Here is a 14,558-nt window from a genome sequence, read left to right as displayed (position 1 = left end):
AAATAAACCAAATTGAAAACAAGGAAGTGAAATTATATCGTTGCAGATGACATTATCTCGTAAATGACCCCTGAGAATCACACACACGCACACACACACACACACAATTGTTAGATCTAATAAACTAATTCAGAAAAACTAACTCACCTGACAAGCTAGCTGGTGGAGCAGTGGATAGAGCATCAGTCTGGGATGCTGAGGACCCAGGTTGGAAACTCTGACGTTGTGGCTTCAGACGGGGCTCATCAGCTTGAGTGAGGAGTCCCCGGCTTGAGCATGGGGTCATAGACATGACCCCATGGTCACTGGCTTGAGCAAGGGGCCACTGACTCTGCTGGAGTCCCCGGGGACAAGGCATGTATGAATAACCAATCAATGAACAACTAAGGTGGCAGAACAAAGAATTTATGCTTCTCATCTCCCTCCCTTCCTGCCTGTCTGCCCCTTCCTCTCTCTAAAAAAAAAAGAAAAAGAAAAGAAAACTAACTCCTACAGTGGAAGGCTGACCCCTACAGACAGCGTGGCCTGCCGTCCTCTGCCTTCTGGCTCCTGAGTGGGTGTGACAGTAACACCCACCTGCAGGGGACACAGTGTGGGAAGAGAAACCACTCAGAGTTCCCACATCACCGCCCGCTCTGGGCAGGACTGTGGTTTCCTAACCGCTGCGCTCTTCTACCCACAGCCACAGGTCAGGAGGCTGGGCCTCCCCAGAGCCTGACTTCCCTGCGAGCTGAAACGCGCTTCCTTCCTGCCCACTTCCAGCCTAGAGGTGGAAACGGCTTCCTGCTGGAGGTCAGGGACCCCGGCCCCTGGGTCTCCTCTGCCTTCCAGCTCCTCTGCAAACGGTATTCTTTCTTTCCCAATATTTATCACCAGTCTGTAATTGAAGGATCATCTAAATCAGTGTTTCCCAACCTTTTTTGTGCCATGCCCCACCTTAACCTTTCTAAAATTTTTATGTCCCCCCCCTATGTAACATACATAATTTTTAACATTAAAAAATTAATTTGTTCACTTAATAAACATAAATGATAGGTTCTAGGAAGAAATCACTATGAAATTGTTAACAAAACACAGTAAGTAAAATTTCAAAACATATAATGAAAAACAGAAATTTAAATTCCAAATAATTTTAATACAGATTTTTCTATATTAATTTATTATTTTAATTTAGTGTGATCCTTGCGCTTGATGCTTGCTGCACAGAGATTTTATATTAGGTTCCAATTTGGTTAGCTTTAGTCTCAAGTCTCCACGTTGTGTTATACCCAGCCGATTTCTTTTCTTTACCAGTAAATCATTTACAGCACTAAATCCACATTCAGCTAAAAATGAAGATGGAAACGGTAGCAATAGTTTTTTTGCACATTTGGTTGAATTTGGGTATTTGATTTCTGTTTCCTCACAAAGCCATGCCATCGCTCCTTTGATATTAAATAAAGCTTTAACTGACTCATCAATTTGAAATTCTGCGAGTTCTTCTTGATACTGCATATTTGATATATCAGACAAATCCACTAACATTGGCTGCATCACCCATGTTGGGAAATCAATTTGTTTTAAATCAGAAAATCTTTCTTTTAAATCAGCCGATAGAATATTCAAATGATTGACAATAACAAGTAAAGCGGTATCAGTTACTTCACATTTTTGGAGCCACTGAAACTGTTTAAAGTTTTTGTTGTTAATATGTTTCTGACATAACTCAATATTGGTAATGAAACCAAATATCTTTGCTTTTCCATCGACAAGAGTTTTATTTGTTCCTTGAAGTTGCTTATTTAATATATTTAGTTTTTCAAAGATATCAGCTAAATAACTCACAAATGCTTTACCATCTATTGTTAACAGATACTTCATTTCAGGTTTGTCGCTTAAAAAATCACTAAGAGTATCAAACAGTTCCATAAATCTTTTCAAACAGTTTCCTTTAGATAGCCATCTTACTTCAGTATGAAGTAAAAGTCTCACATGGTCTTCATTTTGTTCTTCACAAAATAGCTTGAAAAGACGCTCACATTTGGCACTAGCTTTAATAGCATTAACACACTTTATTACTGTATGTAATACTTCATTCAGAACAGGCGAGATGTTTTTAGCTACCAAGTTTTCCCTATGAATAACACAACGCACAAGAATCATTTCTGGATTTGCATCTTTCATCAATTTTAAGCAGCCATTTTTCTTGCCCATCATATTGGGAGCACCATCTGCAGCACAAGATGTTCTATTTTTCATTGGTATATCATTGACAGCTAAGTAGTTTTTTAGCTTATTATATATATCTTTGGAGGTAGTGGTGCTTTCTAATCTTTTACAGAACAACATTTCTTCAGCAAAATGTCCTTTATCAATATATCTTACGTAAGTTATCAATACTGCCTCACTGTCTCTCAAAGTTGATTCATCCATTTGAAAGGAGAATTTTCTTGTTTTCAGCTTTTCAATAAGTTGTTTTTCAATATCCTCACTCATTTCGTCTATTCTTCTGCTAACAGTATTGTCACTGAGTGGCATAGCTTTTACATCTTTGTCATCTTTTTCAAGAACCGTTTTAAGAAATGCTGATATTGACGGTTTTATTAAATTCACTCCTATAGTGTGATTTTCTCCAGTTTTAGCGATAAATAAAGAAATTTGATAACTAGCCTCAAGAACACGATTATTAGTTGAAGTATGAGCAGTAAATAGAGACTTTAATGTTCTTTTTTCAAAATTTTTCTTTAAAGTTTTAAAGTAACTCAAATCTGAATTAATATGAGCACTATGTTTCGCCTTCAAATGCGCCTCAAGACAACCTCGTTTCATTGATTCGTTGGTCAAGCATTGCTGGCATAAAAGACAAAAAGGAATCCGCTCATCGTGAACAGCGGGTATGAACCCAAATTTTAAATATTCCTCCGAATATTGATGAGTTTTTTTCTTGCTTGCACCACTCATTTTACTATGGGCTATAAGAAATAAAAATAAGATCAATTAAAAACTAATATTAAAATATGTGTTAAAATATATTCAATGTGACATAAACGTATACTAAAAATTCATATTTATTTAAATGTATATAACACATTTACTACAGTACCACCGCAAATCAAAAGGTATCTATATTTTTTCCACTTGACAAAATTTTCTGGAAAGTTATGCTTCTAAAATTAAAATTGTCGTGCATGCACTATTATAGCCCCAATAATATTTATAAAATATTATTGCTTTCTAGCCCTGATGCAAGAAGTACTTAATAAAGAGTTTAATATTGGTAAAAATAAAATCAAATACTTACCAATTATATCTATACAATATATATGTATATTTATTAAATCAATGAGCTTTTACAACAGTTCTGACTGACACTTATTTCAAATTAACACCAACTGAATGATGTGAAACACTACAGAAGTTGCGATGGGCCAATTAGGTGAGAATAACTGCGTCGTTTAGCGAGTTTTTAAAATGTCCGGGGTTCCCCGCGGCAGACGGCACGCTCCGTGGTGAACCCAGGACGAAGTTTACTTGATGACGCCAATCACCCAGTTGATATTTTGGTCTCGTCAAACGAAATTATAATTAATAATTATTTACCGCAATTATTTAAGAATTGCATTTTTTGTTAAATTTGGCACCGATATCTAGCATTGCATTTAAATGGCCTGGGGCGAAAGAGTTAAAGTCGTGTCGAGTCCATTTTCAAATTGCCCCCTTAACTATCGAATTGCCCCCATGTTGGGCGTGGGCCCCACGTTGGGAAACACCGGATTAAGGTTTTTATTGTTGCCATCCTTAAGGGCTGCAGCGATAGCACATATGACTTAATTTTAATTTCCCATCTGACCAAAAGCTGTGAGGAATTGTTATAACATTTTTGGCCATGTAAATATCTTTAACTAGATGGACTGGACTCCAGTGATATGCCCGCCTTTAGAGCAGCGGTTCTCAACCTGTGGGCCGCGACCCTGGTGGGGTCGCCTAAAGCCATCGGAAAATACATAATGCATATCAGGTATTTACATTCTGAATCAGAACTGTAGCAAAATTACAGTTATGAAGTAGCCACCAAAATTATTTTTTGGTTTGGGGTCACCGCAACATGAGGAACTGTATTGCGGGTTACGGCACTAGAAAGGTTGAGAACCACTGCTTTAGAACAATAGTTTTATCTCTGGGGGAATAAAACGTGTGATGCTTTGGGAATCTGGGTTACCCTTCCTCACCTGGTGGACTCCCTGGGGCAGGAATAGTTATTAACTTTGAGAGTTGGCCTCAATCAAACCTAAGTGGTGGGTGTGCCGGCGTCTATTAACTGCTACTTTTTCTATCATTGAGTCTGTGGTCAAACACCTGTGGTATAATAGAAACTATTTGGTCTTCACCCTGATTCCTGGCACAGAACTCATAAAACCCTCAGAATCTTTGAAATGCTCATGAGATGGCTCATGGCTGAGGGTCCTGGGTAGCTTCAGGATGGGGCTGGTCACTGGAAAGACCAGGCTTGCTCAGAGGGTCAGGACTTTCAGCCTCACTGCCCGAACTGCTGGGAGTTCAATCCGCAATGGCCAATAATTTCATCCATCATGTCCATATAGGGAAACTTCCAAAAAAAACCCAACCCCTTATCAATGGTGTCCAGAGAGCTTCTGAAGTGTGAACACATCCATGTGATGGAGGGAAGGGGTGTGGGGAAATGGCCAGAGATTAGGATGCTGCCCTGAGACAGGTCCTTGGTGTGGACTTTGGAACATCAAGTCCTGTGGGGGCAGCTGATCCCTATGGTCTTTTCCTCGGTAGCTGAGAGGTATTAGTTAATCATCCTTTGCTGCACCCGAAATCATTCAATACTAATCTGACCCAGGCTCTACTAATCTGCTCGATGAGTAGACACCAATAAATACGATGAGGCTGTAGAGATCTGGGCTCTCAGTCCTGGAGGCTGGGAGTCCCCTGTGCCCATCTTTTCTCTATGTTGTGTCTTGTGTGTTTTTTCTTAAGTCCTGCAGTGCCTTCCACTCGTGCACCCCCATGGCCAAGTGGGTCTCAGCAACTGGTGCCCAAACAGGGACTGATTGAAACAGTAGCACGATTGGAAGAAGAATCACCAGGGTGATAAATAAAGTAAGGAAATAACTGCTGGGCCCTGAGGGGAAACAGAGGCCCCGGTTCCATCTGTCACAGGAAAGCAGTAAGGACGTCCTCGGAAAATACAGGGTGACCAGGGGGAGCGGGGACAGCGGGGACAGTGTTATGAAATGCCGTCCCTGTGTCTGTCTCTGAAAACAGCTGTTGACGGCTGGCGGGGCTAAAGCAGCGAAGGAAACTTCAGAATGATCACAAGTGACTGAGAAGCACTGCACTTGGTTCCTGCTTTAGGAAGTCTAGATTTACACGACGGGGAAAGGGAGGAAAGAGCCGAAAAAATTATCTACTCAAGGTGATCTGCTGTTGGTTACTATTCAGCAAACTTGGACCTTAGTTAAATCTGTTTTAGAACTTTTGCAATATGATGATGATGATGATGATGATGACGAGGGAGATGAAGAACTTGGGGAGATTAAATACACTGAGCCTGAAAGTGCTCTGAAGGGTGACAAACCTTCTCACCATCTGCTCCTTTCATTGATTTTGCAGAACCTTTGCCGCCCCCTCCTCCGCCTGTTTTTGTATCTAGGGAGTCAAGGCCTCATTACCGGCTCTTCAGAAAGGAATATTCCAGGTCTGTAGAGAGGGAGATTCGGATGCATCACAGATGGCTTTTCCAGTGACAGTTACAGAGAGAGTGGCATCGGTAAACATTAAGGCATTACAGTGTCCTTACAGCCTGAAACAAGAAGCCATACACAAGGAACAGAGAACCTGTCACATTTTTCTCTAGTGGCTGCTGTTCACAGAGGCCTCCTCTCTAAACCCCAAGCAGTGCCTTTAAAATAAACAACAGATAAACCTGTTTGAATTAAACAGTGGCCGTTAGCTAAGGAAAGATGGGAGGCTCTTCAAGAATTAATATTAGAGCCATTAGAAAGAGGACATATAGAGAGGTCATTTAGCCTGTGGAATTCTCCAGTGTTTGTGATTAAGAAAAAACCAGGAAAGTGGGTTTTTGACAGATTTACATGCAGTGAACACAGTACTTCAACCTATGGGAGCTTTACAACCACAGTGACCAAACCCAACTTTACTACCTAAGAAATGGCCAGTAATAGTGACTGACTTAAAAGATTGTTTGTTCACTATACCTTTGACACAGGAAGGCAAGACTGGGAAAAATTTGCCTTTTCTGTACCTGCCCTGATTGCTAAAGAGCCAGTGAAAAGATTTCAGTGGAAGGTGTGGCCAGTAGGCAGCGTACCAGCCCTACTGTCTGTGAAAACTTTGTAGCTAAAGCCCTGGAACCTGATCTGTCACAATTCCCTCAGAACTGCAACACCCATTATATGGACACTATTCTTGTAGCAGCTGGAAACCAAGAGGAATTAACTAAAGTCTATGCTGCTTTAGAGAAACAGGTGCAAATTGCTGGGTTGAAAATAGCACCTGAAAATATTCAACAGACTGTCCTGGTCTCTGCTACAGGTGTTATTGTTCAGCATGATGAATTAGTTGAATGTCTATTCTTACCTAATTCTACCATCAAATCTCTCTCCCTGTCTTGATCTCATGTCCTCACTTATTCTCAAAGGGAGAGAACAGATTCGACAACTTGTGGGATGTGATCCATCTACGATCATCCTTCCCTTAACAAGAGCTGGTGTTTCTTCTTGTTTTCAGATTCATTTATGCTGGCAGATAGCTTTTGCCTATTCCCTAGGGATTATTGATAATCATTTTCCAAAACACCCTCTTTTCCAGTTCCCGAGGCATGCTCAGTGGATTCTACTCATATTACCTGGCTGGATCCTTTATCTAATGCCCCCACCATCTTTCCTGAGGGCTCCAGTAACGGACATGCTGGCTATTCCCAGGCGATACAGAAACATGTCCACCCCGGGTTTTTCTGCTCAACAAGCTGAATTATATGTTGTTATTTCTGCTTTGCAGGATTTTCCCAATCCAGTTAACATTGTTATTTGCTTATGTAGTACAAGTCACAAAGATGATTGAAACACCTTTGTTAAAACCTTCCTTTACACAACCTCTTACTAATTTTTATTTTCAATTATACCAAACTGTCTGACAATGCCACTTCCTTTTCTGTATCACTCATATTCGTTCACTTACTAATCTTCCAGGACCCTTAGCTGCAGGCAGTGCTACAGCTGACCATGCCTGCACTTTGGACTCCATCCATCGAGAAAATGCACTGGGAAGATTGTCGCGGACCTGACAGTGTTTTGCTACTTACTGGTTCCTATGGAACTGTGATTGACTGGGCCCCTAGGGGGTATGCAGTTGGAGACTGTAGCAAGGAGAATGAGACTTGCAATTCCCGGTAGACTGTATGATGGAGTGTGTCTAATTAACACTGCGCGTGGCATTGCTGATGGTCTGCAAGCCCTTAATTCTATTTATCAGATAAAACAATGGGGTACTGGATTATTGGGAGGTCTCATTAGGATATGTATTATTTTAATACATTTTCTTTAGTCCTCAGATGCTCACAACAAACCCTCAGACAATTAATACAGAGAGAGGCTGCAAAACTGCTAACACAGAGACACAAAAACAAAAAGGGGACATGTAAGAAAAAGGCCAGAGATTAGGATGCTGCCCTGAGACCATCTCTGGTGTGGACTTTAGAGCATCAAGTCCTGTGGGGGCAGAACGCTGCTCTGACCAGCACTACTATGACTGTTTATAGGAAGCAGCTGATCCCTGTAGCCATTTCCTGCACGGCTGAAAGGATTAGTTCTGCACCTGGATCCATTCTAGGCTAATCTGACCCAGGCTCTGCTAATTTACTTGATGAACAAAGACAAGAATGGGTTAGATGAGGCTGCAGAGATCTGGGCTCTGGGCCCTACAGTCTGGGAGTCTCCTGGACCCATCTTTTCTCTATGTTGTATCTTGTGTGTGTGTGTTTTCTTAAATCAGCAGCACCTTCCTCTCGTGCACACAGACTGCCGAGCTGGTCTCAGCACTGAGCACCACTGGGCACAGGCCCCGGCCACGCTAGGTCCTCACAGCAACAGAGTCAGCACAGCAGACACACGGGTTCTGGAAAGTTCTCAGTGCTTCCATTTATTTCCTCTCCAACTTTAGTGTCTCCTCTAATTAACCAACCAACCATCCGTGGCGGGAACTGAAAAAACTAATTCTTGCCTAGAGTCTTAATTCCAATAAGGGAGAAAGAAGCTGCAGCTCAGTGCTCCACGAAGTACAGACAGGGTTGGGGAGGGCCCAGCCCCCCTCTGCTGGACAGGGAAGTGTGGGGAGGGGACCTGGGGAGGGGTGGGCCAGCCTCCCACCTCCTCACACTATGCTGACAGGAATGCAGACATGTTCAGATGCCCCTTGTAGAGAGAGAAGTGAGAGGCTCCTGAAGTTACAAACACGGTTCGTGTGTGTGTGTGTGGGGGGGGGGGGTTTATGTGTGAAGCATCTTCTGTCACTCAGTTTCTGACAAGGCAGCTGTCTCATACTGTAGAAAATAATCACAAATTCAGTTCAGTCGTGGAAACTGGTGACATTCTCAGTACTTCACCTCATGCTCAAAATGTCCCAGCGAATCCCCATCACCCAGACCTGTCACCTCAGCCCCAACCCCTCCCCACATCTGGGTCTCACCTTTACAAACCGTGAAAGAAAAATCACAGCCCTGGGCACTGTCACTGCCTGGGGTAGAACAGAACAGGACGTGGTCAAAGCCCTCAGGACAGGAGACTATGGAACTATGGGGGTGGGGTGGGGACCCCCATGCTCCCACTGGCACGGTCTCAGGGGTCACCCCCTCTTTACAGATATGCAGCCTGAGAGTAGCTCCCTCCTTTCCTACCTGTGGGAAGAAAACATCCCATGAGAGACCAGAGAGGAGGAAAAGCTGTGAGGATCTAAAGGAACCCCTAGTCCTGGATCCCAGAGAAGTTTCCAGAACTGTGACTACAGACCCAGGGCAAAATCAGGAAACCTGAGGAAAGTACATGTGTGGAGACTGGACCAACCACCCTCCTGAAGGTCTGACCTCAGCAGGACCCTCCCCACTGACCTGTGACTGTTGGAGATCAGGTCCCCATCACCTGACTCATTAAGGTGATAAATGTGTCCCTCATGTTCACACATGCCTCACTAAAGAGTCAGTGTTAGCAAACACTCTAGTCATGGTAAGCTCATGTGTGGGGACAGTACTTCCCATTAATGAAGCAAACACACTTCTTCCTGGGCTTGAAACTCCCTGTGGGACAAGAAACTCAGACCCCACCCTTCCCTACCTGAGCGCCTCCTCCTCCACATCACAGCCCCCACCACAGCTCCAGTGACCACAGCTCCAAGGAGGACCAGGACAGCAACGGTGACCACAGTAGTATTGGTGGCCTGAGGAGGCTCTGGGAAGGGGAAGAAGGGGAAGAGAAGGTGATGGCTCTGACCACCTGTCCGCAGCCCTGACCCTGTTGAAGTCCTCCAGAGGCCCCTGCTCCCTGAGAAGAGGCTCTGTGCCCACGTCCCCTCCTCACCCCATCTCAGGGTCAGGGGCTGGGACAGCCCCTTGTGCTGCACATGGCACGTGTAGCTCTGCTCCTCTCCAGGGGGCACCGCCACGGCTGCCCACTTCTGGAAGCTCCCGTCCCCCGCAGGCCTGGTCTCCACAAGCTCAGTGTCCTGGGTCTGGTCGTGCCCATCACGCTGCCAGGACAGGGTGATCTCCGCAGGGTAGAAGCCCAGGACCCAGCACCTCAGGGTGACCTCACCGTCAGAGATGGGGTGGTGGGTCACGTGTGCCTTTGGGGGGTCTGAGGAGAAGGGAGAGAAATTCTATAACTTTTCATCATTCATGGGTCAGTCCAACAGCACTCACATGACCATCCTGAGCGTGGACAGGACAGCTGGGGTGGGAGAGGGAGCACAAAACCCAGATACCGGCCTGGACAAAGGCACCTGGGATGATCTCCTACTCTTTGGAAAGTTCTAGAATCAGAGGGACACAGCCCAGGTTCAGAGGCAGGTCTTTGAAGTGATAAAGGGGGATTCTGGTCCTGACCTGGGTGGAGGCCAAATGACGCAGAAAAAACATGGTCAACCCTCAGACACACTGGGTGGGGGACAGAGAACAAGGCCTGAGGGAAAAAGTCCCCATGGGTCCCAGGGCCACTGCCAGGGTCAAGGGGAACCGCTGATGGGTGATTTCAGGGTTGGTCTCCCCTCATCCCAGAGAGACTTTGTTCCTGGGAGAAGGGAGAGTCGCTCTCTGGTCCCGGCTCTGAAAACCCAGGGGACTCAATGTCCCGACCCAAAAGAGGGTGTTTTTTTGTTTGTTTTTTTTAAATGAGTAATTTTTTTAAGTTTTTATTTATTTATTCATTTTAGAGAGGAGAGGGAGAGGGAGAGAGAGATACAGAGAGAGAGAGAGAGAGGAGAGAGAGACGGGGGAGGAGCTGGAAGCATCAACTCCCATATGTGCCTTGACCAGGCAAGCCCAGGGTTTCGAACCGGCGACCTTAGCATTTCCAGGTTGACGCTTTATCCACTGCGCCACCACAGGTCAGGCAAGGAGGGTGTTCTGACCCCGGTCCATTTCCTGTCTCCGTGTAGGAGCCGCAGCCCGAGGGGAGAGGAGGGAGCCCCGCGGCCCTGGTACCTGCGCGGTACAGCGTCTCCTTCCCCTTTTCCAGGTAAAGGCGGAGGTTCTGAATGCACTCCCCCTCCAGGTAGATCCTCAAGTGCTCAGCCACACCATCCTGCTCCCACTTGAGCCGGGTGATCTGAGCCGCCGCGTCGGCCGCGGTCCAGGAGCGCAGGTCCTCGTTCAGGGCGAGGTAGTCGGTACCGTCGTAGGCGAACTGACTGTACCCGCGGAGGAGGCGCCCGTCCAGTCGCATCTCGCAGCCGAGGATCCTCTGGAGAGTGTGAGACCCTGACCCCGCCCCGCGGTCAGCCCCGCCCACCTAGCCCCGCCCCGCGGTCAGCCCCGCCCACTAAGCCCCGCCCCTCGGCAGCACCGACCCCCCGACCCGACCCCGGGGTTAAACCTAAACAAGAAAGGAAACTGGGTCATAGTCCCCGCGGGCTCCTCCCAGTGGGGTGGGGGGTCCCGCGGTCTCGGGTGCAGCTCGGATCCAAACACTCGGGCGACCCCGGCCCGTCCGTGGGGATGGGGTCGTGACGGGAACCCGCCCGCGCGGCTCACCGTCCTCGCTCTGGTTGTAGTAGCCGCGCAGGGTGTTCAGGAACTCTCCGTACATCTGTGCGTTGTTCTTGTAGATCCGCGTCTCGCGGTCCCAATACTGCGGGTCCTCCTGCTCCACCCACGGCTGCTCCATCCACGGTGCCCGCGGCTCCGCCCTCGGGCTCGCGGCGTCGCTGTCGAACCGCACGAACTCCGTGTCGTCCACGTAGCCCACGGTGATGTACCGGGGCTCCCCGCGGCCGGGCCGGGACAGGGCGGTGTAGAAATATCTCAGCGAGTGGGGACCTGGGGACGGGGAGGGGCTGAGACACGGCGACCCTCAGCCCTGTTCGGGTTCCGAGCACGGGAGACGGAAAAAGGGCGGGAACAGATCACGGGTCAGGACCCGGGCGGTGGACACGCGCCTCCTCTCCGGTGTCCTGCGCCACCGCCGGGTCCCCTCGCTCCTCCCCGCAGAGGCCGTTCCCTTAGGACCCGCACTCACTCGCCCAGGTCAGGGTCAGGACCAGGGTCCCCGAGAGCAGAAGGAGGAGGGTTGAGGACCTCATGATCTGCGTCTTTATAATCTGAGGACAATCTGTGTGGGGCGGGTTCGGGAGACATTATAATCTGGGACCTCTGTGACGCTGATTGGCTGCTGTAGAACCTGGACACCCAATGCGAGTGACAGCTGGGGACTCATCATAAGTATCCAGGAGGGAGAACCCGGCACAGGGTGTGCGAGGGATAAGTGACCTCGAGGAGATGCCGACTCCTCAACACTGTCTTCCCGGCCCAGCCTCCGCCCTCGGGCTGCGACCCTGAGAGCCAGGTCTCGTGACCCGGGACTGTGCCCTGACCCCGCCTCTTGCGAAGAGAGCTCTTGGTCACCCGGTCTCCCTGAGTCCAGGCCCAGCGGCTGTGTGAGGACACCAGGGAGAGACCTCCAGGCTGGGCCCCGCCCTTCCTCCTCTTCTCTTCCACAAATCCCTCCTCCTGAAATGGACTCCCTGCCTCCCACCGCTTATCTCTCCCCCTGGACTCTTCTAGAAGAAAACTCACCCCAAGGAACCTGATGTCAGAGAGTGAGCTCGCCCTGGGAAAGGAGGTGGAGGGACAGGGTTTCTCTTAACCCTGGAGGAGCTGTGTCTGAAAACACGAAATGGAGATTCTCAGAGACCAGTCTCCCTGTTGTCTGTGAACCTCAGTGGGGAGCACAGTCTTGGGAACCCGGAACATCAGGAAGCTGATCTGTAAGGAAGTGATTTTGGCCCCTTGGTACAGAAATGTGTCTAACCAGCACTGCGGTCAGACTCACAGAGCTCCTGAATTCTACTTCCCACACAGTGTGCCTGTGACTTCAGATTGTTAAATTGTAGGATGATCTTCATTCAGTAGCCCTGAGTTTGTCTGTGAGTACCCACGTCCTCAATACAGAGAAGCCCAGGGAAGCCGTGTGTCACTGTGCATTTCAACAGGGGCATGTACATCCTGGAAGTTACAAATGCTTAATGCGGTCATCCAAATGATGGAGAGAGAGAGAAGGAAGGCTGGTTGGAGGAGACTCAGACCCAGGACAGAGTAAGGAAAGTTCAGAGAGGGTGTCAGGGAGCCTGGAGCCTAAATCAGCCTTCAGAGGGGCAATGGTCCTGCCTCAGTTTCCCTGCTGTTGTCAACCTTTGATGAGAAGGAGCCTGTGAGAAGTGAGGTCCCAGAGCAAATGGGGCAGCAGATTTGAGAGCACAGCAGTGGAGCCATCGGTCAGTTATGCTCCCTCAGGCTGAGGTCTGGGTGTGCATTCTCACGCTGCCACGTGACCTAGTGGAGGAAAGAATGACAAGAGAGGAAAAGGGAAGAACTGCTGGACCAGCACCTTTACGTAGACGAGAAGGGATGAGGCCTCGAGCACCAGCAGAGGGACGGCTCTGGCTGGGAGTGTGGACAGCTCACCTGTGGTGACGTCTGCAAGTCGATGGTGTTAAAAATCTGTAACAATCGTCTTCTAATGTGTTCAGTTTTCTCAGTGCAGCAGGAAACAAGGTCACTGGCAGTAATGAGATGGGGAAGGAGGATGGGTGTTTGAGCAGAGGATGGGGGAGACTGAGGAAGCCGTGCAGGGACAGGATGATTGTGGGCAGCACTGTGGACCCCCTTGTGGTCTGGGTCATGATGTTAATGTGACAGCATCCACGTGTCTGTGTTGTCTCCAGCCTCCTGTAGCTGCACGGGGCAGGTGCAGGGAGGGCAGAGGTAGAATTTCCCGGCTGTGTAGTTTTTCCAAGCAAGGGTGACAAGGCAAGGGAGATCAAGGGAGGGATAGAAATGCTGTCTCGTGGAATTGAAGATGAGTGAGGAAGGAGGAGAGGACACTGAGGGGTGAGGGACGGTGACTAGATGGTAGGATAACAACCTGGGATCCCAGTGGGCACAAAGGATTGTGGGAGGTGATGTAGCAGAGGGTGGTCTCGGGCCTGGGAAACAGGCACATTTGTGATGAATGGTTTGCTGATATTACATTATAACATGTGATCAAATAATCACATCAGTGTTTCCAGAGCTTAGGCCACCCTGCGGGGTGAGTGGGGAGATGGAGGGCAGAGCGTGGGAAGCATGGCGTGGAGACTGTGGGAGGGCTGGGTTATTGGCAATGACAAGTCTAGGGGATGACAAGGGAGGGGGCCCAGGAAGAGCAGAGCAGAAGGTCATGGAGGAGAGGAGCTCAGGGAAGTGAGGAGCCAGGGACTGAGCATCCTCTGCTGTGTGTGTTCTGTCCCTGCTGTAAAGTGACCACAAACCGAGTGGCTTTAAACAGCAGCCCTTTATTATCTCATGCTTGTGCAGGTTACACATCGACATGTCCTCACCGGGGCTCTGGAAGAATCCACTGCCAAGTTTATTCACTTTGTTGTCTGAACTCAGGTTCTTGCAGATGTGGGACTGAGCCCCTGTTTCCTTGCTGGGTGTCAGCTGGAGCCACCCTGAGCTCCCAGAGGATGTCTTCAGTCCTGGAACATGGCCCCCACAGCATACACAATCCTTCCCCCACGTGGGACCTCTCTGCCTCCCCTCACCCTCATCTCTCCTGCAGCATCTCTGACTCCAGCCAGAGAAACCTCTCTGCTTTTAGGTTTATGTGACATGATTGGGCCTATCTAGGTGACAGGGTGATCTTCCTGTCCTGAGGTCCTTAACCTTCATTACATCACCAAGTCCCTTTGCAATGCAAGGAAGCCTGTCCATGGTCTCCAAGGGTTCAGGCTGAACATCTTTGGGGACCACTGTTCATCCTTCCACATCTGATTTTGTTGAAATC

At 48.1% G+C, this 14,558-nt stretch overlaps 1 protein-coding gene across 5 annotated transcripts in view; it reads right to left on the bottom strand.

The window, feature by feature from the left end:
- The window catches only part of LOC136387813 (patr class I histocompatibility antigen, A-126 alpha chain-like), a 192,054-nt gene that overhangs the window by 150,334 nt on the left and 27,162 nt on the right, over nucleotides 1-14,558 (bottom strand). Inside the window, exon 8 of one of the 5 annotated variants that reach the window (XM_066359878.1) lies at nucleotides 8,547-8,566. The exons of the other annotated variants lie outside the window; for them this stretch is intronic. Within the exon in view, the coding sequence (XP_066215975.1) occupies nucleotides 8,562-8,566 (5 nt within the window). The 3' untranslated portion in view covers nucleotides 8,547-8,561. Of the gene's footprint in view, nucleotides 1-8,546; nucleotides 8,567-14,558 lie in introns of those variants that run through there. 5 annotated transcript variants of the gene reach the window in all.

This window comes from Saccopteryx leptura, chromosome 1, assembly GCF_036850995.1.
Source record: "Saccopteryx leptura isolate mSacLep1 chromosome 1, mSacLep1_pri_phased_curated, whole genome shotgun sequence".
Taxonomy (NCBI): domain Eukaryota; kingdom Metazoa; phylum Chordata; class Mammalia; order Chiroptera; family Emballonuridae; genus Saccopteryx; species Saccopteryx leptura.
This window is presented reverse-complemented; position numbering and strand designations above follow the sequence as displayed.